The sequence below is a fragment of the Centroberyx affinis genome, unplaced genomic scaffold (assembly GCF_046629955.1).
Source record: "Centroberyx affinis isolate AG114_WGS23_722 - 3 ecotype Tasmania unplaced genomic scaffold, CSIRO-AGI_Caff_v1 ptg002935l_1, whole genome shotgun sequence".
Classification (NCBI taxonomy): Eukaryota; Metazoa; Chordata; class Actinopteri; order Beryciformes; family Berycidae; genus Centroberyx; species Centroberyx affinis.
This window is the reverse complement of record NW_027281054.1, coordinates 1-23431: the sequence shown is the minus strand read 5'-3', so window position 1 is coordinate 23431 and position 23431 is coordinate 1. Positions and strand designations below refer to the sequence as shown.

The window sequence follows — 23431 nt, the reverse complement described above, 5'->3', positions numbered from 1 at the left end:
TTTTGCGTGTTAAGTGTGGACTTGTGTAAATGTTGTCGAAGTATTTAACTTCTCTTAACCTGCCTGCAGTGTAAACCTATATGATGTGTGAAACCGTCCCTCTTCCTCTCTCTTTCTCTCTCTGCTGTGGCACCTCAATCCCCCTCCCCTGCTGCTTAGCCATCTGCATCCCCAGTCCCAGCCTGATGCATTATGCAGATGTGTTTAAAAAAGAAAAAACAACTTTGCCAGGGAGCCTTATGAAATATTTATACCTGCAGAAAGCCATTTCCCAGCCAAGCTATTAGATCTTGTTAACTCTGTGCATTAATAATTGAGCTCACTCCCTTTTTCACCCCTTTTGTTTTAAAGCCCTTTATTCCATCGTGGCCAAAAATTAGCATTCCATTTCGATTAGTCTTTTTCCACTCTTTTCATCCCCTTATCCTCAGTATTTTCAGAGGTGATGGCAGGTGAGCGTCAAACTCTTTCTGATCTCTGTCCCCATGTGCGCTTGGCCACACCTGGTGCTATTGTCTAATTGGTTCACCTCTCCCAAAATTCACCTGCTCTACCGCTATTTGCTAGTGGCGCTACATCTCCATGCAAAGAGACCTGCTGATTTTTATTCTTATTTTTTTTTTTTTTAGATAAACAAGTTTGAAATACATGGCCTTGAATTATGATGACGGTTTAACGCTTGACTCCTGTGGGCCTCAGTCGTCTCACACGTGGGCATGAGCTAACTCAGAATCAGCCGCTCTCGACAGCAGGAAGCAATGAATTATTAATAGCTGAAACCATGCAGCGAAACGAGAAGTATTATGTTTCATTATACCGCAATCATCCACCATGAAGTTGACTCGATCCCAAATGAGTTGTAGCAGCAGTGGAGATTGTAAAAACGGGGTTCTCGCTGACAGAACCTGGGAAAATAGTGTTATCTTAAAAGCGTGTCGCCTGCCTCCAGCGGCGTTGGCGTTGCCCCCGGACACAGATCTGCCATCGGTTTTGCAATATTCACAGTAATGGTCAAGGTTAAGATCAGTGGTGGGGAAGGGAAGTGTTCACTGTTCCATCTCTGAGACCTGACTGACGCTGTCCTCCCTCTCCCCTCTCTCTCTCTCTGTCGCCCCCAGGTGGTGGCGTACCACTACTGCCAGGCGGATAATGCTTACACCTGTCTGGTGCCGGAGTTTGTGCACAATGTAGCGGCTCTGCTGTGCCGCTCGCCGCACCTGGTCGCCTACAGGGAGCAGCTGCTGAGGGAGCCGCACCTACAGAGCATACTGAGTCTGCGCTCCTGCGTCCAGGACCCCCTGGCCTCCTTCAGGAGAGGGGTCCTCGAGCCCCTGGATGCACTTTATAAAGGTGATACACGCTTACCAAGGTCATGTGCTGCAGCTGCTGCTGGTATAACCCTGATTTATGGTTATTCTAGTAGTCTCTGTCCTGTGTAGCGAGGTCCCATCAGTCTAGATGGAACATGGTGTTAATTCTGCTAGGGGGTTGATTCCAACACACTTATTATAGGTGATACTAGAGTTAGAAATTTACAGTACTCTAAAACTCTGGATGATACACTCCTATCAAGGCAATGCTGTCTCGTATTCTATTGGCATCAGCCTGATTCGTGGTTACTCTGGTCAGTCTGAGTGAATGTCTTGCAATAGTCATAATGTGCTGAAATGTGTAATAAATAAAAGGTGTGCCGACAGACATTTGAAAAACAGCACTTCTATGACTGATGTTTCATCAGACCTCAGGCTCTGAATTGACTTTGACTCTGGTCCCTGATGCATCATAATATTAGATGCACCTTGGACACAAGATATACTCCAAGCAAACACAAACTAATCTGCAATGCTAGAACTAGATTTTTTTTGTACCTTGTTCAAACCTTGAAAAGCAAGTTTCTGTGATAAATAATTTTTGAACATATAGAGAATTCTGACTTTGTGGCTTGGCCAGAAAATCTGTTTTATATTGACTGTTTGTTCCCAGTACCTCCTTGGAGAACAACAAAAATCTCAATGTTTTTCAGAGAGGAAGATCAGCTCTGAGGAGGACCTCATCATCCTCATCGATGGGCTGAACGAGGCCGAGTTCCACAAGCCAGACTACGGAGACACCATTGTCTCTTTCCTCACCAAAACCATCAATAAGTTCCCTCCCTGGCTCAAACTGGTGGTCACAGTCAGAACCACATTACAGGTATAGGACACACTTCCCGGCCAGTAAGGATTTTCCCTTTGATATAGAGATGTAGCCATAGTAGAAATCCCACTCTATACACTTGCTGTTCTGCTGCTTCATGTTTGATCCGCCCCAAAAGGATTTTATTTTAAATCCAGCAGGAGCTAAGCAGTGTGGAGGGACTTTTACAACAACTAGTAGTGTAGTGTACTGTTATCTCTGCCAGCTAAGAAGGTTTTGCATTTTCAGTTCAGTATTTTTAGATCAGTTGGAGGTCACTATGGCCACCAACTGAAAATCTTTGATTTGTTTTGACTATAACTCTACCCTCTTTGTCCTTGTCCTGTTCATATCTCCTCTCCATATCTTCTCTCCTCTCCTCTCCTCTCCTCTCCTCTCCTCTCCTCTCCTCTCCTCTCCTCTCCTCTCCTCTCCATACTGCTGAAAGTCTTTCCATTTGTTTTGGCTATATCACTGCTATATTTATTATATTTATGAGGGAGCAATATACAGTATATAGTTGTCCATAGTACATTTTACACTGTACCTTTGCACTGCATGTGAGTTCCTGTTGTACTTAAACCACGTGAGTCAGGATGTACTGTGAAAGTTGTCAATATAGGCTATCTCTAGACCAATATCACCAATGCAAATTCCTCTGTATTCACTGTGCCTGGTGCTTGACGTGCCTCTGATGGTGGTTTTCAGGAGATCACCAAGCTGCTGCCGTTCCACCGCATCTCTCTGGATGGCCTGGAGGAGAACGATGCCATAGACCAGGACCTGCAGGGCTACATCCTGCACCGCATCCACAGCAGCCCGGAGATCCAGAACAACATCTCCCTCAACGGCAAGATGGACAACACCACCTTCGGCAAGCTCAGCGCCCACCTCAAGGCCCTGAGCCAGGGCTCCTACCTGTACCTCAAGCTCACCTTTGACCTCATTGAGAAGGGCTACCTGGTCCTGAAAAGCTCCAGCTACAAGGTGTGGACTTGTTATCTACTTTTTAATGGTTTTCTTTTGCAATTTCTGCTTTATTGGAAAGTATATGTTGGAGAGTGACAGCATGGGAGAGACAGAGATGGGATGCCATGTAATATCATATTAATTTTGTGTTTCTTATGTACTAGTGGCAATGTATTCTGTACTGTATGTATTCTGTGTGCTTGTCTTTTGGCTATTTATGTTTTAGCATGTACAGTATGTTAGCAATGATAAATGTATTTTTCTATTTTGAGGAGACTAAATTTCATATAATATACCTCTTAATCATAAAATTGGATGGCTCTGATGTCTAGGGTTAGAAATATATTATGGAATTTATCATAGACTGATATGTCTTGTGTAATAACTTCTAGCTCACAGAATGCATAACCAGCACTGGAAAAGTTACTTTTTAAAATAAGAAATACTTTGAGCAACAGCAAGAAGACTTCCAGAAAATCAAATTCTTTATTCACATCTTTTTTTTTTTTTTTTTTTTTTTTTTTTACAGACAGACAGTCGGCACCCCACACATTTTTGATAAATAATACAATTGAATTGTTCTTGTATGCATTTCATAATCAAATATTTTATTCCCTACCCCTAGATTCATTTAATTTAATGTATTCAGGAGTGCTTTGAGCCTCCAAAAAAAAAAAAAGTTACTTAAACTTTTAAAGTTTTGAAATTACATAAACACAATTGATACATTCGCATTCTCCTCCTTCAGGAAGAGCATGTGGAATAGCTGAAGAAGTGCTGTACAAACACAATCCATAATTCATACACCATATAGAGGTGCGCCGAATTAAATCTGCATTAAAATTCACATTCTGTCCTTCCTCAGGTGGTGCCAGTCAACCTGGCGGAGGTGTACCTGCTGCAGTGCAACATGCGCTTCCCCACCCAGTCGTCCTTTGAGCGGGCGCTTCCCCTGCTCAACGTGGCCGTGGCTTCGCTCCACCCGCTGACAGACGAGCAGATATATCAGGCCATCAATGCCGGTTCGCTGCAGGTAGCGACACTAACATGTACAAGACCTCAGACACTAGCAATAGGACGACCTTTTGAGACCAGAATCGATGTACAGAAAGAAACAATCTGGAATATAGGAATTAAATAAACAACTCTCTCCCAAAGCAGAGGATTGAGAGAACCATATTTTTTATATGGAATACTGGCGTTGCGAAAATCCATTTACTTTGCAAGTAATCTTCTTTTGCTAATCTGCAATATCACTAAGATGTACATCCGTAATTACATCCTAAGATAAACGGGAGTATGACTTTGTAGAGTCATAGCATGTTTATTTAAGCCTGGTTATATTTATTTGACAATTTGATAAAGAGGGCATGTAATTATTTTATTTGTGGGGAATAAACAAACACGTATTGTATTCCTTTTATGCTGGGAGAGTCATGAATATAACGGTGGTATCAAGCTTGCATCCACAGAGACATAACAAGAGAGTTTTTGAGTGCATAGTGCAGCATTTTACATGTATTGTTTAATCACAGTATATTGGATACTTCCTCATATCATATTCACAAATATCACTGTATGCAGAATATTGCATTTATCATAGAAACCTGGATAATATCAGCATATCCCAGTTATCGCATTCTCTCGCACCAGTTCTTAAAACAGACTTCTTGAGCACCCCGAATAACATCAGAATATAATGTAATGGCAACAACGTCTCGGTCTGCAGGGCACACTGGACTGGGAAGATTTCCAGCAGCGTGTGGACAACCTGTCAGTCTTCCTGGTTAAGAGGAGGGATGGTACCAGGATGTTCGTCCATCCCTCTTTCAGGGAGTGGCTGATCTGGAGGGAGGAGGGCGAGAAGACCAAGTTCCTCTGCGATCCAAGGTGAGGGAGGGGAGGAGGAGAAAGGGGCGAGGGGTGGGGAGGATGGAACGAGGGGAGAGAGGCTCGTTCAGAGGGAAGGAGATGTGAAGACAAAGTTCCTCTGTGATTCTGAAGGTGGTCATAATGTGTAGAGGGAAGGTTTATGCTCAAAGAAGCAGTAATATGCTGCTTTAAAGTCATAAGGAAACAGCATTTTGATGGTGTCTTGCTTCATTAATTTGACGCATTTCTGGTTGGGATGGGACATAACGTGGGGAGGGACAGATCAAAAGTGGATAGGTTGGACCGTAAAAAACACATGCAGCCATGGAAAAGGAAACAGGGTTTTTGGGGGGGGGAACAACCAAAATTGCACAGCCGCATCATGTTGACACTCATGTCACTTTGAAAGCTGTGGAGTTGCAGGTTTTATGATGGGAGGGGCGGATGGGGGGGATTGCATCAAAACCCATCAAAACATGCTGTAATGACATTTTGTTATAAAAATACGAGAAAATACTAATTTTGTAAAGAATTTTGGCATTTATTGTTAAATAGGTGTATGTTGTGATATGAAGAATTAGCTAATAAGGTGAAAAAAAAAATGGATCTCTCTCTAACAGAGAGTGCTACATGTTTTCGCTTGTTAAATTGTACTGTATATCTTGTACTGCAGTCCCACAGTTGAGGTCAATGATTCTTCATGGGTTATGCGGTTAATCAATCATGTATGAATAACGATCTCTGTGTTTGTTTGTTGTGGTGCAGGTACAGTACGATTATCAAGCAGAGGAAGTGTTGTGCATTATCTTTGACAGTCAGAAGATTTTCTTTTCATCTCATAAATATCTTTTTGATGACCGAGAACCATCACATCAGTTGTGCAGATGATAGCATAATGTGACGGGCTGATGACGCAGGAACAGACATTGGAAGATTACATGTGTTTCTCCTCGCTCTGCATTCCTCTGCAGGAGCGGACACACCCTGCTGGCCTTCTGGTTCTCTCGGCAGGAGAACAAGCTAAACAGGCAACAGACTATTGAGCTGGGCCATCACATTCTCAAAGCACACATCTTCAAGGTATACCATTATTTGTCTCCACACACACTTACTTGTACACACACACACCCCCACATAGCTCTGGTCTTGCTCAAAAGTCATGAATATTCACACTTAATCTCCTTTTCTAGGGTCTCAGCAAGAAAGTTGGGGTTTCCTCATCTATCTTGCAAGGCCTGTGGGTTTCCTACAGCTCAGAGGGCCTTTCAACTGCACTTTCTTCACTCCGAAACCTCTACACTCCCAACATCAAGGTACAGGCACCAGCTCTGACTGAGAGGAATAAGACTTGAGAAATATTTCAACCCAGCCTGTGAACAAAATTGAAAATACTTCTCAAAACATGCTTTATTAATCACTGAAATGTTCTTGTTTTTTTTTTTTTACTTTGACAGTGAAATGAAAAATGAGTTCGTATTTCAAGCCATACACTTTTTTGGTTTGTATTTAACTGTCACTTGTCACATGTGTCATGGTATGTGTCCAGGTGAGCAGGCTGCTGATGCTGGGCGGGGCCAATGTGAACTACCGTACGGAGGTGCTGAACAACGCCCCCGTGCTGTGTGTCCACGCCCACTTGGGCTACATGGACATGGTGGCTCTGCTGCTGGAGTTCGGAGCCTCCGTCGACTCCCCCTCCGAGAGCGGCCTCACGCCGCTGGGCTACGCCGCCTCCGGGGGAAACATGGCCATCGTTACCGCGCTCTGCCGCAGGAAAGCCAAGGTGTGTGAAAGGGAATCACGTGTAGAAAGGGAGAGAGGGGAAGAGAGAGAGAGAGAGAGAGAGAGAGAGGAAGAGAGAGCGAGGGTGGAGTCTGGTCAAGTATACATTATGTAGTATGTGAAGAGTAGAGCATGACTTTGTGTGTGTGTGTGTGTGTGTGTGTGTGTGTGTGTGTGTGTGTGTGAGAGTGTCCACACTTGTGAGCCTGTGTGATCAAGCCCTAACCCATTCAAGGCTGCAACATGAATAATGAATACACTGATGTTCCTGAGTATGACTGTGTGTATTCCTATCAGCAGTGTAATTTTGTAGTTTTTTTCCAGGATTTTCGAACACGCATAATTCCCATTCCTTTATAATGGTACATTAGTCGACTGTTCTCTGTACTTACTCATGTTCCCGATCACATCCCTGTCCCACGAACAGGTGGACCACCTGGATAAGAACGGCCAGTGTGCGCTGGTTCATGCGGCTCTGAGGGGCCACATGGAGGTGGTGAAGTTCCTCATCCAGTGTGACTGGGGCATGGGGCAGCATGAGCAGTCACCACAGACCCAGCAGCAGGCGGCCTTCACCAAGAGCCACGCCGTCCAGCAGGCCCTGATCGCTGCAGCCAGCATGGGCTACACAGAGGTACAGCAGGGCAGGGAGGGGCAGTCCCATAGAGGATGAAGGGGATGTGATGTGATCGGCTCGATTATTGTCCTCTCAAGCGTGATGTAATCTTTTGGCCCAAATGAGAGATTTTGGATCCCGTCACCTTTCAGTCTAATGTAAAAAATAAATAGGCGTGTAAAATGATTGCCTTTTACTACGTCCAATATTGACTATTTTTGCTTCTCCATTATACATTTCTTTATTTGTTGAGGTGGATTCTGATGGGTTTTGAAACTGCAATGAAAAACAAAATCGTTAGCCATACTTAGCTTAACATTCCTGCAGTGCAACATTCGCACCATGATTGTTAGCATTTTCTTTTTTAATTCAGCAACATATGTAACAACTTTGTCATATGTTATTTCTACTTACATTATTTCACCCATTTTAAGAACAGAACGATTGACAAACGGGATCCAAAACAATCATAGTCGTTTTCGATTTAGGTGGGAAAAAAATGGATCCAGGTAGAATCCGAAGCACCGACAGTACTTTAGAGCACAAGTAGTGTGCTTGCTGATTTTTTTACACTACACAGACACACATCAAAATGCTCAGCTCATTATAGAGAAGTGTGCTATTACTTTTATAAGCAATCCCTGTTATAGTTTTTGAGATATTTAATTTTATTGCTTATTATTGTCCAACACACACTCATGACTGAATGTTCAGAGTTGGTGATGTCATCAACTGCCGTGGACACCTGCACATCGTTAAAGGAAGACGGGGCCAGCTGTGGAGCTCACATACACACACATAGGGGCAGTGAGACAGAGCGAGAGACGGGGAGAGAGACAGATTATGATCCAGAGAGAGACAGATATAGAGAAAGAGAGATTAAATTGATACGTAAGAAATCTCTTATCGTGCCAACAAAGCTTATTTTAATTTGAATTTGAGAGACAGTAAAGGAGGGAGAGAGATAGAGAGAGAGAGAGCTTATTTATGTAATCTTTGGCAACATAAGAATTACTTGGCATGTCAATAAAGCTGCTTGAAATTGAAATTGACAGGACAGAGGAGGGAGAGAGGGATGCAGTTAAGAGAAGGAAGAGGTTTAAAGGGGGCAATGAAAGTAGAGGAAGGGGGGAAGAAGACACACACACACAGAGACTATTTCTCTTTCAGAAAGCACATACATTTTCTTCTTGTGTTCTGGATTTGAACCAATCATGTTAAGACTACATCACAAATAACTATTGTATAATTTGTATATCTGTATATATAAAATGTTAAATGCACTTCAACTGTTCTGGTGGGCAGCAATCTCCTAGCTGCTGCTGATGACTGTTGTAGAAGTCAATCTTCTGCAAGTCAGCCTTCTAGATTAGATTACATCAAATAAGGTTGTACTCTATTATTCATCAAAAGGAAACTAGATCCATGAAAGCAAGCAGCATTATCAGAAGATTATTTTATCATTTAGTTGTTTCTTTTACTATATTTATCCTAGTCTAGCTAAAGTAAACTTGGACATTAATCTTTGCCATCTTTCGTCTTGTTCCCCCGTTAGATTGTGTCCTACCTGCTGGACCTGCCGGAGAAAGATGAAGAGGAGGTAGAGCGGGCTCAGATCAATAACTTTGACACCCTGTGGGGAGAGACAGGTGGGAATGCCTCACTAGACGTTACAGTGATTAACCCCAGAATTCAATACTGACGGATAAGCAGGAATGCTTAATGTTGATTTATTGATGTCACACTTTGATCCAAGGATGCATTTGATCTCCTGCCCTTTTCTTGCACTATTGCAAATCTTGTGCGGTTTTGCAAATTCACATGTAAATACCTTATGGATTGTCATTTGAATCCCCTGAATCATAAAATTCAGATAATTCTCTTTATTTAAGAACCATAGAGTATTTTGTGAGAGGGTTTTTTTTTCTGTGTAGCACCGTGAGGCAGAGCGCTGCAGTGCGGATATGAGAGATCGTTCTTGTGTGTCTGCTGCTGCTCGCTGCTGCTGCTGCTGCGTCAGATGCTGATGGCAGTGCAGTGGTGTCATTGGAGCATAGACAGGGCAGGGCTCGCACAGGGGGGGAGGGGGGAGAGGGGAGAGGGGGGGGGGGGATGAGTGTGCTCCAGGGTGCTTAGAAATGACTAGTCTGATTGCACTGTGGCAGGGTGTTGAGAAATGTAATGTATCATTGTAACCTGAAGCTATGAAACCTCATTGCGAGCGTTTGTTCCCCCTTTTGCAGTGTTGAAAAGGCTTTTTCTTTGCTGTCAGCTGGAGAGAGCACTTGTACTCACCCGAGCGTATTTCCACTGTTTATACAGGACGTGATGTATAGCAGTTGTTCTGGAAGATGATTTCTAATCCTGGCGTTACTAGATAGGTCAACTGGAAATTCATTCTTATTTACAACAGCCTGAGGGAGTGTATATTGTATATACAGATACATTGACTGAATTGTATATCAGTGTTTTCCCCTACCAAAGAATAGAGAGGCAGCAACTTGGGTCATCTGCCTTGGGTGCTGCCACCCGGCTTAAAAGAAATGTATTCATCCAGCTGACATTATTCTAATTATAATCATTAAATTTGAGAAGATGCCTTTGCCTCCACACAAAGACAAATCTCTAAGGAAACACTGTTTTATAACACTCTTCTGTTCTCAGCAATCACAGGAAATTATTCACAAGTCAATTTAATATTCTTCTCTGCGACTGACAACTTATCTATCTAAATTTGTCCTGTTACAGTAAATCCCATGCATCTGGCGCTCAAAATAAGTTAAAATAATTGCTTAGAATCGTTTTCTAATACTATTTGACCATGACCTGATTTCTATGCAGTGTACATACCCTCCTCATCTTCATCTCTCCCTGGATGTGTGTGTGTGTGTGTGTGTGTGTGTGTGTGTGCGCAGCCCTGACAGCAGCCTCAGGCCGGGGGAAGCTGGAGGTTTGTCGTCTGCTTCTGGAGCAGGGGGCGGCGGTGGCCCAGCCCAACAGACGAGGCATCGTCCCGCTGTTCAGCGCCGTCCGACAGGGACACTGGCAGGTAAGAAGCCATTTGATCTGTTCCCCTTGCTCAGAAACTCCTTGATACTGTATGCTGCAGCTGTCATTCACTCACTCATTGCCTTAGATTTAATGTATGTCACAAACACACACCAGTTTAGCACTCGCTAGCCTGGTTCCCACCATAGGACCAAACAGGGCGAGCCGTGACTCACTCATTTTCTGTTTCACTCATGTAATTATGTCATTTTTGTCTCTTGCTGAGCTGACTCTAACCCCAAAATGCCTCTGCTGTGAAGAAGTGGCCATTGTGCTCTTGAAACTGATGCTCTTTGATTGGATTTTGTTTTGTTTTTGATTGGATTAAGAAGATTTTCACTTTGTCATCTCAAACCCACCAGGCAGTTAACTCGGAACACATCCATTTGCTGTTGCATAATGACATGCATTTGTGTTTGGGCTATTTTAGATAGTGGACCTTCTCCTGACCCATGGAGCAGATGTCAACCTGGCTGATAAGCAGGGTCGCACCCCTCTAATGATGGCCGCCTCAGAGGGACACCTGGGAACTGTGGAGTTCTTACTAGCTCAAGGTGAGTTAGAAAGAAAGATGTAAATCCTGGTTTTATATTAAATGTCTCATTTGCATTGGAGCTATTGGTATGCTGCTGCTCTGTTTTTTTGCCAATCATTTCTGGTCTGTGTGTCTTTTCCTATTTGGGATAGTCGTAAACACAACACTAAGGGGGTGCTAATCAGCCTGGAGTCAGATTTGATGGGTCCACAAATAGGGCCACTCAGGAATATAGTAGTAATCTCCTTGTTGAAGGTGATAGAAAAAGATGCAACGCGTGAAATTTTGTACAATTTGACAATGGGTGTAATGGATTACACATACAAAGGAGATTTCTGTTTACATCCTGTTCTACCAGAGCAGCAGACTACATTGTACTGATTATGTTTTGCTGTACATTGCTGACTAAGCTCAGAAATCAAAACCAGAACTGCTTTTTTTCACATCCTGGATGTCTGTTAACTGAGAAATTAGCTGTCTTCCATTCTGAGAACTAGCATACTTGGTTTCATACAACAAAAAGTCCCCAGCCAACGTACTAACCTATCAAAAGGGTCATGAAATAGCAAAAATGGCAAGCCGTTAAGTAAACATTAATGTTAGGGCACTGTGCCAGTCACAGAGCTAGCATGTGCAGCAGTATGAATTATTATGTATTGTAGTATTGTGAATGAAAGACGGATACAAAGGGCTGACCGCTGGGTCCGTCTCACTGCTGACCTTCCTCTTCCCAGGTGCCTCCTTGTCTCTGATGGATAAGGAGGGTCTGACAGCTCTGAGCTGGGCCTGTCTGAAAGGCCACCTGCCTGTTGTCCGCTGCCTGGTGGAGAGCGGAGCCGCCACTGACCACGCTGACAAGAATGGACGCACGCCTCTTGACCTGGCTGCCTTCTATGGCGACTCTGAAGTGGTAAGTGTCCAGTGGGAAAATTAAGATACATACAAAGGATCATATTTTTTTTGTTTTACACCATTCATCTTATCCAGACTATAGATCATCTCTGTATGTTGTTATTTGTTTGTTTATCTGTCTGTCACACACACTATCTCAGACATCGCTCATCAGATATTGACTAAACTGTGGGGAATCTCACTACTGCGTTGCAAATTACATTGATTTGTCAAAAGCAGGGTGCTACATTGTTAGTTTCTTGTCTATGTGTCAGGCACAATATTTCAGAAGCCACTGATCGGATTTAACAGAGCTTTGAGGAATGATGCACTCCAGCGTTTTCCAAATTACACTGATTGGCCCAAAGTGGGGCGCTGCAATTACAGGTCAAAAGAAGTTGATACATTTGTTACTTATTGGCCGTGAAGGGGCTGCATAATTCGAGGGTGGTGACATGTTTACTGTTGCCTTGTTTTAAATACAGTTATATGGAGGTGGACAATTAAGGATAACGTTTTCAATTCCTGGTTAACAGGATATATGCTAGTTTTTCTTCTTTGTTTGGTTATATGTTGCGTGATTAACTTTATAACACTGACCTGACTTTGTGACAGCAAAGTCTAAATTTCAGTCTAATTCATCCAGCATTCTTTGAAAGTTCCCTAGTTATTCTCCCCACTTTTCCTCAGCATTTCTCTGTCTCATCTGATTCTTCTGATTCTGATTCTGATTTCCTCAACCATTTCTCTGTCTCTTCAGGTCCAGTTCCTGGTGGACCACGGGGCCATGATAGAGCACGTAGACTACAGTGGGATGCGTCCTCTCGACAGGGCAGTGGGCTGCAGAAACACATCAGTGGTGGTCGCCCTGCTCAAGAAAGGAGCCAAGATAGGTAAGGGCACTAGGCCTAAATTAACAACTTGACAGACTGAAGAGCCTACCATTTAGCGCACAAAGGGCCTCTTCTAAATATAGCAGCCTTTCTCCTGTAGCTCCACAATGAAAGGTTATTTGCCTGCCATGGAATGAGATACAAGTTGAAATTGCACTGTGCACTGTGGTTGAAAAGGTCATGCATTGTAGTTCAAGCATGGGCTGCATGAAAGGCTATGAGGGGAGAATCTAAAGATGAAAATGCACTCCCTTTTAAGTACACTCTTCCCTGCAATTACCAACCTGCCATGCCCTGCTGGTCATTATAGTATGCTGTAGTGTTTTACTGCAATAGGCCATGGATTGAGGTTTGTGTTTCCATGTAGCTTAAACCCCTTCCTGCTATGTCGTCCACCCCCCACTGCTGCACCGTGCTGCTTCTCTCCGGCTATTCATGGCTCTGATGTGTGTTTCTTTTTATTGTACAACTGTTACCGCTGTGTTCTTTGTCCTCTCTCTCTCTCTCTCCCTCTCTCTCTCTCTATCACATTCTCTCTTGCTGCCTCTGTTTTCTCTCTATCATGCTCTCTCTCACCGTTTTTCTCTCTGTATCACATCCCTTCTCTCTCTATTTCTCTGTGGTTCCTCAGAGACAGGTAGTTGTTAGTGCTTGTGGTGTTTCTTTTCGGTGTCTGTTTTTTTTGTTTTTGTTTTTTTTTCGTTTTTTTTTTCTTCTTCTTCTTTTGCCAAGGCACTTATCTCCGCTTCTCACTGCTGCTTTTTTGTGTTCCTTTTCTCACTTCTCCTCCTCCTCCACCACCACCACCATCACCTCTCTTTCTCTTTCACCCCTCCTGCTCTTTCTCTCCCTCTCTTCCTCTCACTCCCACGCACTCCCACACCCCTATTTTCTCTGTTCTCTCTGGCAATTCTGCCCCTCCCCCCCGCTCTCCCCTCCCACTTACACTCCTTCCCTTGCTCATGACACCCCCTCCCCACCCTTCCTCCCCTCACCCTTCACCTTTCACCCTGTACCCCACTGGCCCTTTCCCCCCTGACCCCGCCTCTCTCTCCGGCCCCAGGATGTCAGACGCTGCCCAGTCGGCCCCGAGGTAAAGCCAAGGCTGTCGACTTCTCACCCCACCAGGCATTTTGACAGCTCTATCTCCTCTCTCTGTGTTGTCTGTGTCGTCCTAAGTGTCGGCAGGCGAGCTTAGCTACCAAAACCCTCTCAAACTGACAAATAATAACACGCAAGGTATTAGCACTGACAGAGATGCAGTCGGGATTGCCTAGAGGTAGATGCTAAACGTCCAAGTCGCTAATGACAGCATGCCCAGCCTCCAGCCTGTGACATTGTACCAAGGTGTCGACCTTCCATCCCACAGATGCATGACGGAAACCCCGCAGTAACGCTCACTTGGTAGTGATTTAGTGGAAATGCATGTATTTGTAATGCCTTTTGTACCACCGCCACCGCAGAATCGGGTGATACACCACTGTACTGTGCATCGTTCATCTTCCAGACGTTTCCTCAGTGTCAGCTAGGCCAGTCAGCAGCATTCCCACCCCACCCCCCTCACCGCCCCACACCCCACCCCGCCACTACCACCGCCACCGCCTCAGAGGACAGTTAAACGCCTGCAGAGCTCTTATTTTATCCCCCTCCTGCTTGCCTCCTCTCTCACTGTTACCTGCCCCGTGTCTCCTCGTGCAAGATCCCCCTCCTTGTCATCTCTGTGGTTTGTGTTACATGTGTCGAGGATTGCTGTTGCAGAGATATAGAAAAGACACAGCCACATGTTTTTCCAGGCAAACAATTGTGTTTGATTCTCCAGTCACAAAACAGTCAGCAGGGATTAAATGTTTTTCCTGTTTGTTTTTTCAAATATACAACTCCCATTTGTTCCTAATGGGAGATGACTGGTTTCTTGCATTTCTGTGTTCCTGATCACATCGTGATCAGTTTGTCATTATTATTACAAAGAATTGCATCTACAGTTCTTGACAAGACAGCATAAAATAACTCAAAAAGACATGACAGTGTGACTTGTTTTTTTGTACTGTACACCTACACTGGGTTTGCTCTAGACCTGGGTCAAATAGTACCTACAGATAATTGTTGGCATTTGTTTTAATCTACTTGGAGCACCAAGTGAGTGGAGGTTACTGCTGGAGGACAATTCAAGTTGTCAATCACAGAAATATATACTTGCACTCACTCTTTCACCCAACATGGTCTCTGGTACTTCCAGCAGGGTAAAAGGAACACTAATAATTATTGGCAAATACTGTTGGACCCAGGTCTGATTTGCTCCAGCACTCCCATAGCAAGGTCACAGCGCTCCAGAGGAGTCAGAGCAGAACAATGTAATCTTTTCTCTGCAGTGGATGCCTGTCTTTTCTCCCTCATTCCCCATTTTGGTTGTTGTTCTCATCTCTGTTATTATTGTTGTGTGTAGTGTGACTCCCAGTCGCTCCTCCCTTCCTCCTCTCTGCTTATTACTGTGTGTCTTTCCTCACTCTCTTTCTCTTCTGCTCCCTCCTGTGTCACCCAGGTCCAGCCACGTGGGCCATGGCCACCTCCAAACCCGACATCATGATCATCTTACTCAGCAAACTGATCGAGGAGGGGGACAGCTTCTACAAGGTCAGAGAACAGGCCCCGCACTCTGTCGTGTAGCTTTCACTGTGTGAATTAAATCAGTGATATGATAAATATCCTGTCGTTTATATGTAAATTGTACAGATGCATTGATACCACAACCAAATACTGATTCAAAACACAAAACTTTAATTATCAGCCAGTACTATGTGCTAATACTATCTCTTACAACAATATAGACTTAGATTAGGGTCACTGGACAAAATTATACAATACATTTTTCTTTAAAGAGCTCAAACATCTATGTGTGGAAAAAGCAGATAACCAAGTATCACTTTTCTTTGTTTCCTTACATGTTGATCATGGCGCTTGGTGTAGTATTGAAAAATTCTCTGACACCCTTTTCTTATCCTGGTATCAGCCTGATACCTGATATTAGTGTGTGTTGGTGCAACCCAAGTAAAATGCATTGTGTCTGACAATGAAAACAAGCTTCCCTTCTCTGAGAACAAGCTCATTCATAAACAAATCTTATAATGAATGTATCTTTGTATTTGTATCTAGTTGTAAATATTATATTGACCATTTTGTGTTAGCTTTTTATTTCAGTGTTTGTTATGTGTTTGTCCAGCAGAAAGGGAAGGTGAAGGAGGCAGCCCAGCGTTACCAGTATGCCCTCAAAAAGTTCCCACGCGAGGGCTTCAGTGAGGACCTCAAGACATTCAGGGAACTCAAAGTGTCGCTCTTCCTCAACCTGTCCCGATGTCGGAGGAAAATGAACGTAAGTCGGCAGAGGTCCAGCACTTAGGCTGTTTGGTGAAAACCACCAAAATGTCAACATCTCACGAATTAAGAAAAACAATCTTCTTTTTAAGTTGACTGACAGCCATGCATTTTTAAAATTATACAGAACACAGAAACCTTTACTGCGGATAAAAACATGAAAATCACCAAAATTGGGGTCATAAGGTTATTTGCCTGATAGGTGTTACACAACTTAAGATGAGGATAATGCTTGTGCCACTATTTTCCTGTATCCTGATATGTGTTGGGTGTTGTATAACAGTATTCTGTTCATCTCCATCTCTGCAGGACTTTGGGATGGCTGAGGAATTTGCTACTAAGGCGCTTGAACTGAAACCAAAATCTTACGAGGCGTATTACGCCAGGGCTCGCGCCAAGCGTAGCAGCAGGTACACTACATTTTTCTTTCTGTACATCCCAGCCCTAGAGAAATACTCACTATACTTATCCTTCACTCTTTGCTACAGATTCCAAACAATAGTCTCTCTTGCTGCTTTGGAGAAAACACATGTTCTTTTTTTCCACTCACTGTCACTCACACTTGCTTACATGCACATACACTCCCACACGCACTTTCATACAAGGCTGGATGTCTGTATGGTCTATAGTTTTCTATTGTTAGACATTTTGTCAAAGTAAAAATATATATATTGTTTTCCTCCTTCCAGGCAATTCCCTGAAGCCTTAGAGGACCTGAATGAAGCCATGAAGCAGTGCCCCAACAACCGAGAGATCCAGCGGCTGCTCCAGAGGGTGGAGGAGGAGTGTTGCCAGCTCGGCCAGGAGGAGCATCAGCAGCCGGAGCTGGAGCTGGAGCCTCCTCCCTCCCCTCCTCCTACGCCTCCCCCAGAAGAGGAGGAGTCCCTATCCTTGTCCCTGTCCATGCCTCTCCCTCCTCCCCCAGAGCCCCGTTTGGAGGACATGGAGCCCGTCCAGGACCTGTTTGAGGATGAGGACTACCTGGAGCAGGAGCTGGAGGCCATGTCTATGGGCTTGCCCCCACCGGAGTCTCTGTCCAACCCTTCCAGCTTGCCCATCATTCAGAGCCCACCGCTCTCCCCCACACACCCTGATCAGTTCTACCAAGCTGGAGGTTCCCCCATGGGCCAGCCCTACGAGTATCACCCCACCTCCTCCTCTATGTCCTCCCCGACCCGCGGGACATACCAGCCCCCGTCTCCTTCCCTCTCCCCAACACACCAGAACTCCCACTACCGACACAGCCCGCCTCATACCTCCCCGGTGCACCAGCCGTCCTACCGCTTCAGCCCCCCTCCTATGGGTAGTGGGGGGCAGGGGATGGACCACCAGAGCCCGCCGCCGTCCCCCTTGCGTCGGGCCGCTCAGTACAGAGCCAGCCCGCCAGTGGAGAGCGTTTGCCTGTACAGGTCCCAGTCTGGCTCTCCTGTACGCTACCAGACAGAGCAGCTGCCCGGCCGTCCCAAGTCTCCCCTGTCTAAGATGAGTAGCCAGCGTTCCTTCCAGCTGAGCTCACAGCCCTCCCTGTCCTCCCAGCACCACCAAGCGCAAGGCCTACGTCTGCAGCCCTCCATAGCCCAAATAGTCCGCACCAACCAGCCCAGCAATGTGATGGGCAACAGCGGCTACGGTGGCCAGATGGGTCACCCCATGGGCGGCCGCTACCAAGGTGGTTCGGTAGACGTGGAGAGCCGTCTGGTGTACCAGCCCTCCCTGGACGGACGGCCCATGGCCCAGGTCCAGGCCAGCCTCAGCGCTGGGGCCCTCTGTCAGCACGGGGGCCGAGGAGGGGTTATGGAGTCGGGCCTGTTGAAGGATGAGCTACCCCAGCGCCCCTCCTCTGCCTACCGCGCCAGCAGCGGGGGCCCGGGGGGCATCCGTTACAGCCAGACGCCTCAGATAAGCCGCAGCCAGTCGGCCGCCTACTACCCGGTCTCTGAGCATGTGCTGGAGCGCGCCAACGCCATGCCCCAGTGCCAGCTGGGCTCCCCCGAGATCCCCCATATGGTGAGACGCCCCGTCAGTGCCAATACTACTGAGATGAAGCAACACGTGCCCACCCCCAGGCCTCTCATCCACTCCCAGAGTGTCGGCCTGCGCTTCTCCCCCTCCAGCAACAACATCTCAACTGGATCCACCTGTAATTTAGCCCCGGGTTTCAGGCCTTCCTCTTCAATTCAGCAGATGGAGATCCCCCTGCAAGCCACGTACGAGCGCACCTGCGATGACATCTCTCCCATTTCTCCCTCCCAGGGGGGCGGCGGGGGGCTATACCAGGGCGAGACCACCCGCTCTCGGACCACGCCCTTCATGGGCATCATAGACAAGACGGCGCGGACTCAGCAGTACCTGCACCAGCCCTCGCGGTCCTGGGCCATGACCTCCATGGACTCTGCCATTAGCCCCACCTCGCCTGGCCAGCTGGTCCAGCAAGGCTCCACTTATAGCCCCCCCACCTCGCTGGGCAACATCGCCTACTACAACAAGACCAACAACGCCCAAAACGGACACCTGTTGGAGGAGGACTACTACACCCAGTCCCAGCCCCCCTCGCTGGGCAAGTTGGCCAATGGCTCCCGTGGCAGCGGGGACATCCTGGAGCGGGTCAGCCAGGTGCCCACCTACCCGGACGTGAAGGTGGCCAGGACTCTGCCTGTGGCACAGGCCTACCAGGACAACATGTACCGCCAGCTCTCTCGTGACTCCCGGACCCAAGGCCCCACCTCCCCCATCAAACCAAAGAGACCATTTGTGGAGTCGAATGTGTGATGGATGGCCTGTCTGTGGTTGGTTGGCTGGTTGGTTGGACTGGGCTTGTTAGTGGGAGTGAGAGGAGAGAATATTTAGCTATACAGCAGATGCTGCTGACCCTTGTGTATGTGACATGGATGGACTCGTCTTAAAGAACTCATGAGAGACAGTGCAGTTCCACTCAGAGAGTGGAACTGTACCACGCAGTTGGCACACACACTTAGGGTATTTGACATACTTATATGATAAATACTACTAACAAATGTGAGAAGGGATTATTTCATTATCATATTCTGCACACTATTAGGATACCCAGGAGGGTCCTATGTTCTAATCTCATACTGAATCAAAGACCAGTGCACTTCCAAAAGGTTGTGTGGCACAATGTTCCCGCAGGTGAACACTATGTGTGGGACTGTGAGAGTGAAAGTACTAATCATTGAACTCTCTCTACTTGTGGACTATGTATCCATCTTCTGTTCTTTCAAAGTGTGCTCTTAACCAAGGTTGCTAGTAGGCTCTACTCTATGTAATACAATATTATATGTTCAATACTGTACATTGCTCAGAAAATACAAATGGCTCAACAACTCAGTACTTAGAGAAAAATGACAATATTTATAATTAAGTTATATATTGTACATAGATATACAAACAAAACATAGTTTGCGTTTGAATTGTATTCTGTTAAACCCTGCCTTTGTGTCCCACTGCTAGTCATATGGATGTTGAAAAATGTTAAAAACCTACCAGGGCAAGGAATGAGGGACATTGACCAACTTTGAATGACATAATTACCTCCATTGTGTCAAAAAATTGCTTTTGTCATGGTGTAATGCAAGAAAATAAGATTTTTTTTTCATCTGCAGTAGGTCCTTGCTCATCTGAACCCCTTTGAAATGGAGGTACATTGAAGTGAAATATTAGGATTAATGAAATGCACAGACATAGAGGTCCAAAGCTTATTCAAAATATGAAACGTGCATGTACGCGCCTTTCACAAGTCTGGGTATAAGTTGGTATTCAAGTGCTTCAGTTGCATGTATCAACAAGAAAATTCCAACTATTGCACACAATTACTAGAATCTATTTTTGCATCAACAGTTTTTGTTGATTATTCCTTTTTGCAAACAAGTCATTTCAGATGTCCGAGGGTCAGATAAATGATGCACTACTGTATTTCTTTTTGTATCGTTACTGTATTATAACAGACCTCATGATATGCCTTAGTGTGAAGTTAAACTAACTGCCAAGGCTGCATTCTCTTACCCTTTCTGACATATTGGACTAGCTCCCTATCAATAAACAACTTTGAATACTTGCTTAACTGTGTGCTTGTAAAAAAAAAAAAGTGATTAGCTATAGTTTTGTACAAGCTCATATGAGGATAGTTGCAGAATTCTCAAAGGTTGTTTTGAGAGGAAAGTGTACTGTATTAGACACTAAAATTAGGCCATGAGAGGACATTTATTTCTTGTGTTTGATCTTTGGCTACAGGAATTTGAAATCATCTTTGGGCTTTGTGATGCAGGCTTGATGATAAAGAGTATATCCTCTGATACTCACAGCACAGGAGTATCAAAGTTTGGCCATGTCCCTCCTCTGTACGTGATGACAAGAGAATAGAAACGCACATAGGCTAGTATGACGGGGTAACAAGGATAGTGCTCAGCAACTAAAAGCTAGTGAATGCATATACACAAACCACTGTTACAAATGTTTCCCTTTCTCTTCTGCATCATTTCCTGCCATTTCTTTTAACCCATACCACATTTTTATTATTAAGCCACTTCTGCACTAAAATGCCTGTGAAGTTCTTAACTAAGGGTGCACTTTATGTATTTTACTTACTTTGTTGTTATGATTGTTGAATTTGGAGAAAGTGGGTGTGTGGTCGGTCAGATGCTGACCGATGATACCAGACTATCATAGACACTTATATGATTTACAAAGCAGTAAATAATGACAATACGAAGAGCAAACAATGTTTTTAAACTGGTGAAGATGTATAGACTTTCTAGCACAAGTTGTATCTGCTGTATATACTGGCTCAAATATCCCACTCAGTCCGGCTCTGGATCCTTAGTTAAGCAAGTCTGTTTCAAAAGGCTTAGGTTACGTTTGGCCAATCACAGTCAAGTATTCCACCTTTGGGTTCAAATCTCCACTATAGCCTTGTTGCTCAGCACTGCTAAGCATTTCTCAGTGTGTTAAACCCATCAATAACTAAAACAGCCAGTCTAATCCACTGGTCTCGCACACATCTCGAAAATGAAGTAGAATCTACTGCAACAAAATAATTTAAAGGGTTTGTGAAATTTCAACACCCAGAAACTCCTTATTTGGAGTGTGGGTGCTAGTGATCAAAGCAGTATAAAGAGGACATGCAAGTTATTTGTAAATGTGGACCAAGTTGCCTAAAGACCACTAGTCCATAAGCCTTTATTTTTGTCCTCTGATGAAGAAGATCTTGGAGAGATGGTTGCTTGGTCACTGGTCATTTGACGAGTGTCTGCCTCTAACTTTTCACCCTCAGTTTCATCTGCTACCAGGGAGATGCCCAATAGATCTTTACAGAAATGAAGGTATAAACTGTACTATACTTAATTTAAACAAGACTTCTAAGTTGAAGATATTTGGGGGTGTATGGTTTCAACCTGTCAGTGTATATTAGTTTGCTGTAAATAGTCTGATGCATGTTCTATTCTTTCCATGAGCTCAAGCCGAAACATGTATAGCAGTGTCCTGATTCTGGTGTGTGATATACTGTTTGGATTTGGGATTACGATAAGGAGACTGCTATCCCTGGATATCCTTATCATTTCCCTTCAACCTCACCAGACAAAAGCGAAACTCTCAAGATTCTTTTATTTTATTTTAATGTATTTGCTTGCTGAGCAGAGTTCTCTTGTCTGTAAATGTGAGCTTTCAGATCGCTGTGATAAAAAAGTTTAATTAAAAACAATAAAAAGAATGTGTTTTTATCTCATGATAACTGATTGTAATCTGTACAGTCAAACCTATGTATTGAAAAAAAATAACATATTTATAAATGGTTACCAACTGAAACACGCCCTGCATGTCAGTCATTTACTCTTTACCCATCATGTGTATCCAACACACAAACGCACTTTCCATTTAGTGTGGGCGAATTTGGTCTGCAAAATATAAGCTACAATATGATACAATATGATATAATACAATATAACTATATGATGAATCGTAAACTATTTACATCTGTTGACCATTTGACCTTACTATGAGCACCAAATTGACCAAAAGATGGTGCCATTTTAATATACTAGCAGATAAAATTGTTTATATTTTGTGAGCTTGGAAGTGAAAGGTTCTGACTTTTTCTTTTTTTTTTAATCAAAATTGAGCTATCCACATATTCATGATGTTTGAATGTTACTTTATGCTTGTGTGGTGTTATTTATTTCTTTAAATATTTAAAACGATAGAGAGTACATAACAGTTTTGCCAGATGGTATATCAAATCTTTGATGCTCAGTTCCCTCCATACTAACTGCACTCCACCTAGACAGAACCTTATAATTACAAGCTCACCATTTAGCAAGTATGACGATAGAGCATTTGTAACAGTAGCTGAATAAATAACATTCATGTGCAGTAAATTTAACAGTTTTGATACAATCTCAAGGTTTAAGGCCCACATGCTCACACCAACAGAAAAAATAGTAATTTTCTGAAGATTTTCCCCAGCCAGTTGAATTATGAGAAAAAAAAACTTGGAGTGACTGTCTCATTATTCAACTGACATCCATGAAGAGAGATGTCTGGCACCCACAGAACAGAAGGACACTTCAGTCCTTGCTGTCATGAATGACACCTGTAACATAGAGTCCCGAGAAAGCTGGTTCTAGTCCTTCTTCTTCTTGTCTGTAAGAAGGTGAACCAGCCCAGGCACAAGCACCATGACCACCTGAGGCACGATAATGAATTTGACAAAGAACAGGCCGTAGAAGAGGGTTTGCGGGTGGACCGGCAGCGGCAGGCGATTAACGTGGTACAGTCCCATGGAAGAGAGGGCCAGACACAAAGCCCGCGGAGCCCGGGGGAGAGCCCATCCGCCTGGCTTCCAGTACTGGGCCAGTCCCAGACCCACGAGGGCCCCGCAGTCCCGTGTCAAGGAGGAGAAGGGGGCCGTGTCCAGCCGAATCCACTCCGAATGGCTGCACCATTTCTTGGCCAAAGCAATAGACCTGTTACAATAGAACAGAATAGAATAGAATAGAATAGGTCCAGGTGAGGCATTTTTTTCAGCTTCACCTCACACAGTGAAATCATACACTGAAGACTGAAACAGTATAGAGGAATACATTACATTACAGACAGTCACACAGCAACAAAGCTGATGGTACTTCTACAGGTGTGATTTTTATTTGAATGTTTAGTTATTGTGTATCCATAAATGTAGCTACAATCAGTTACATCCAAAACAAACTTTATGTATACATTTATTTATTTATCTATCTTTTTATGTATACATTATAACGGACTCACCAG

General features: G+C 44.4%; 1 protein-coding gene across 1 annotated transcript in view; it reads left to right on the top strand.

Moving 5' to 3' along the window:
- LOC139658637 (protein TANC2-like) overlaps nucleotides 1–22780 on the top strand; it is a 68968-nt gene extending 46188 nt beyond the window's left edge. The window contains exons 9-27 of the mRNA XM_071536778.1: nucleotides 1119–1350; nucleotides 2024–2193; nucleotides 2884–3162; nucleotides 4010–4177; nucleotides 4874–5034; nucleotides 5988–6096; nucleotides 6207–6329; nucleotides 6563–6799; nucleotides 7226–7432; nucleotides 8970–9063; nucleotides 10330–10463; nucleotides 10893–11016; nucleotides 11732–11907; nucleotides 12649–12781; nucleotides 13845–13874; nucleotides 15321–15412; nucleotides 16002–16148; nucleotides 16460–16560; nucleotides 16840–22780. Coding sequence (XP_071392879.1) covers nucleotides 1119–1350; nucleotides 2024–2193; nucleotides 2884–3162; nucleotides 4010–4177; nucleotides 4874–5034; nucleotides 5988–6096; nucleotides 6207–6329; nucleotides 6563–6799; nucleotides 7226–7432; nucleotides 8970–9063; nucleotides 10330–10463; nucleotides 10893–11016; nucleotides 11732–11907; nucleotides 12649–12781; nucleotides 13845–13874; nucleotides 15321–15412; nucleotides 16002–16148; nucleotides 16460–16560; nucleotides 16840–18919 — 4797 coding nt within the window. The 3' untranslated portion in view covers nucleotides 18920–22780. The remainder of the gene's footprint in view (nucleotides 1–1118; nucleotides 1351–2023; nucleotides 2194–2883; nucleotides 3163–4009; nucleotides 4178–4873; nucleotides 5035–5987; nucleotides 6097–6206; nucleotides 6330–6562; nucleotides 6800–7225; nucleotides 7433–8969; nucleotides 9064–10329; nucleotides 10464–10892; nucleotides 11017–11731; nucleotides 11908–12648; nucleotides 12782–13844; nucleotides 13875–15320; nucleotides 15413–16001; nucleotides 16149–16459; nucleotides 16561–16839) is intronic.
- Nucleotides 22781–23431: the final 651 nt, after the last annotated feature.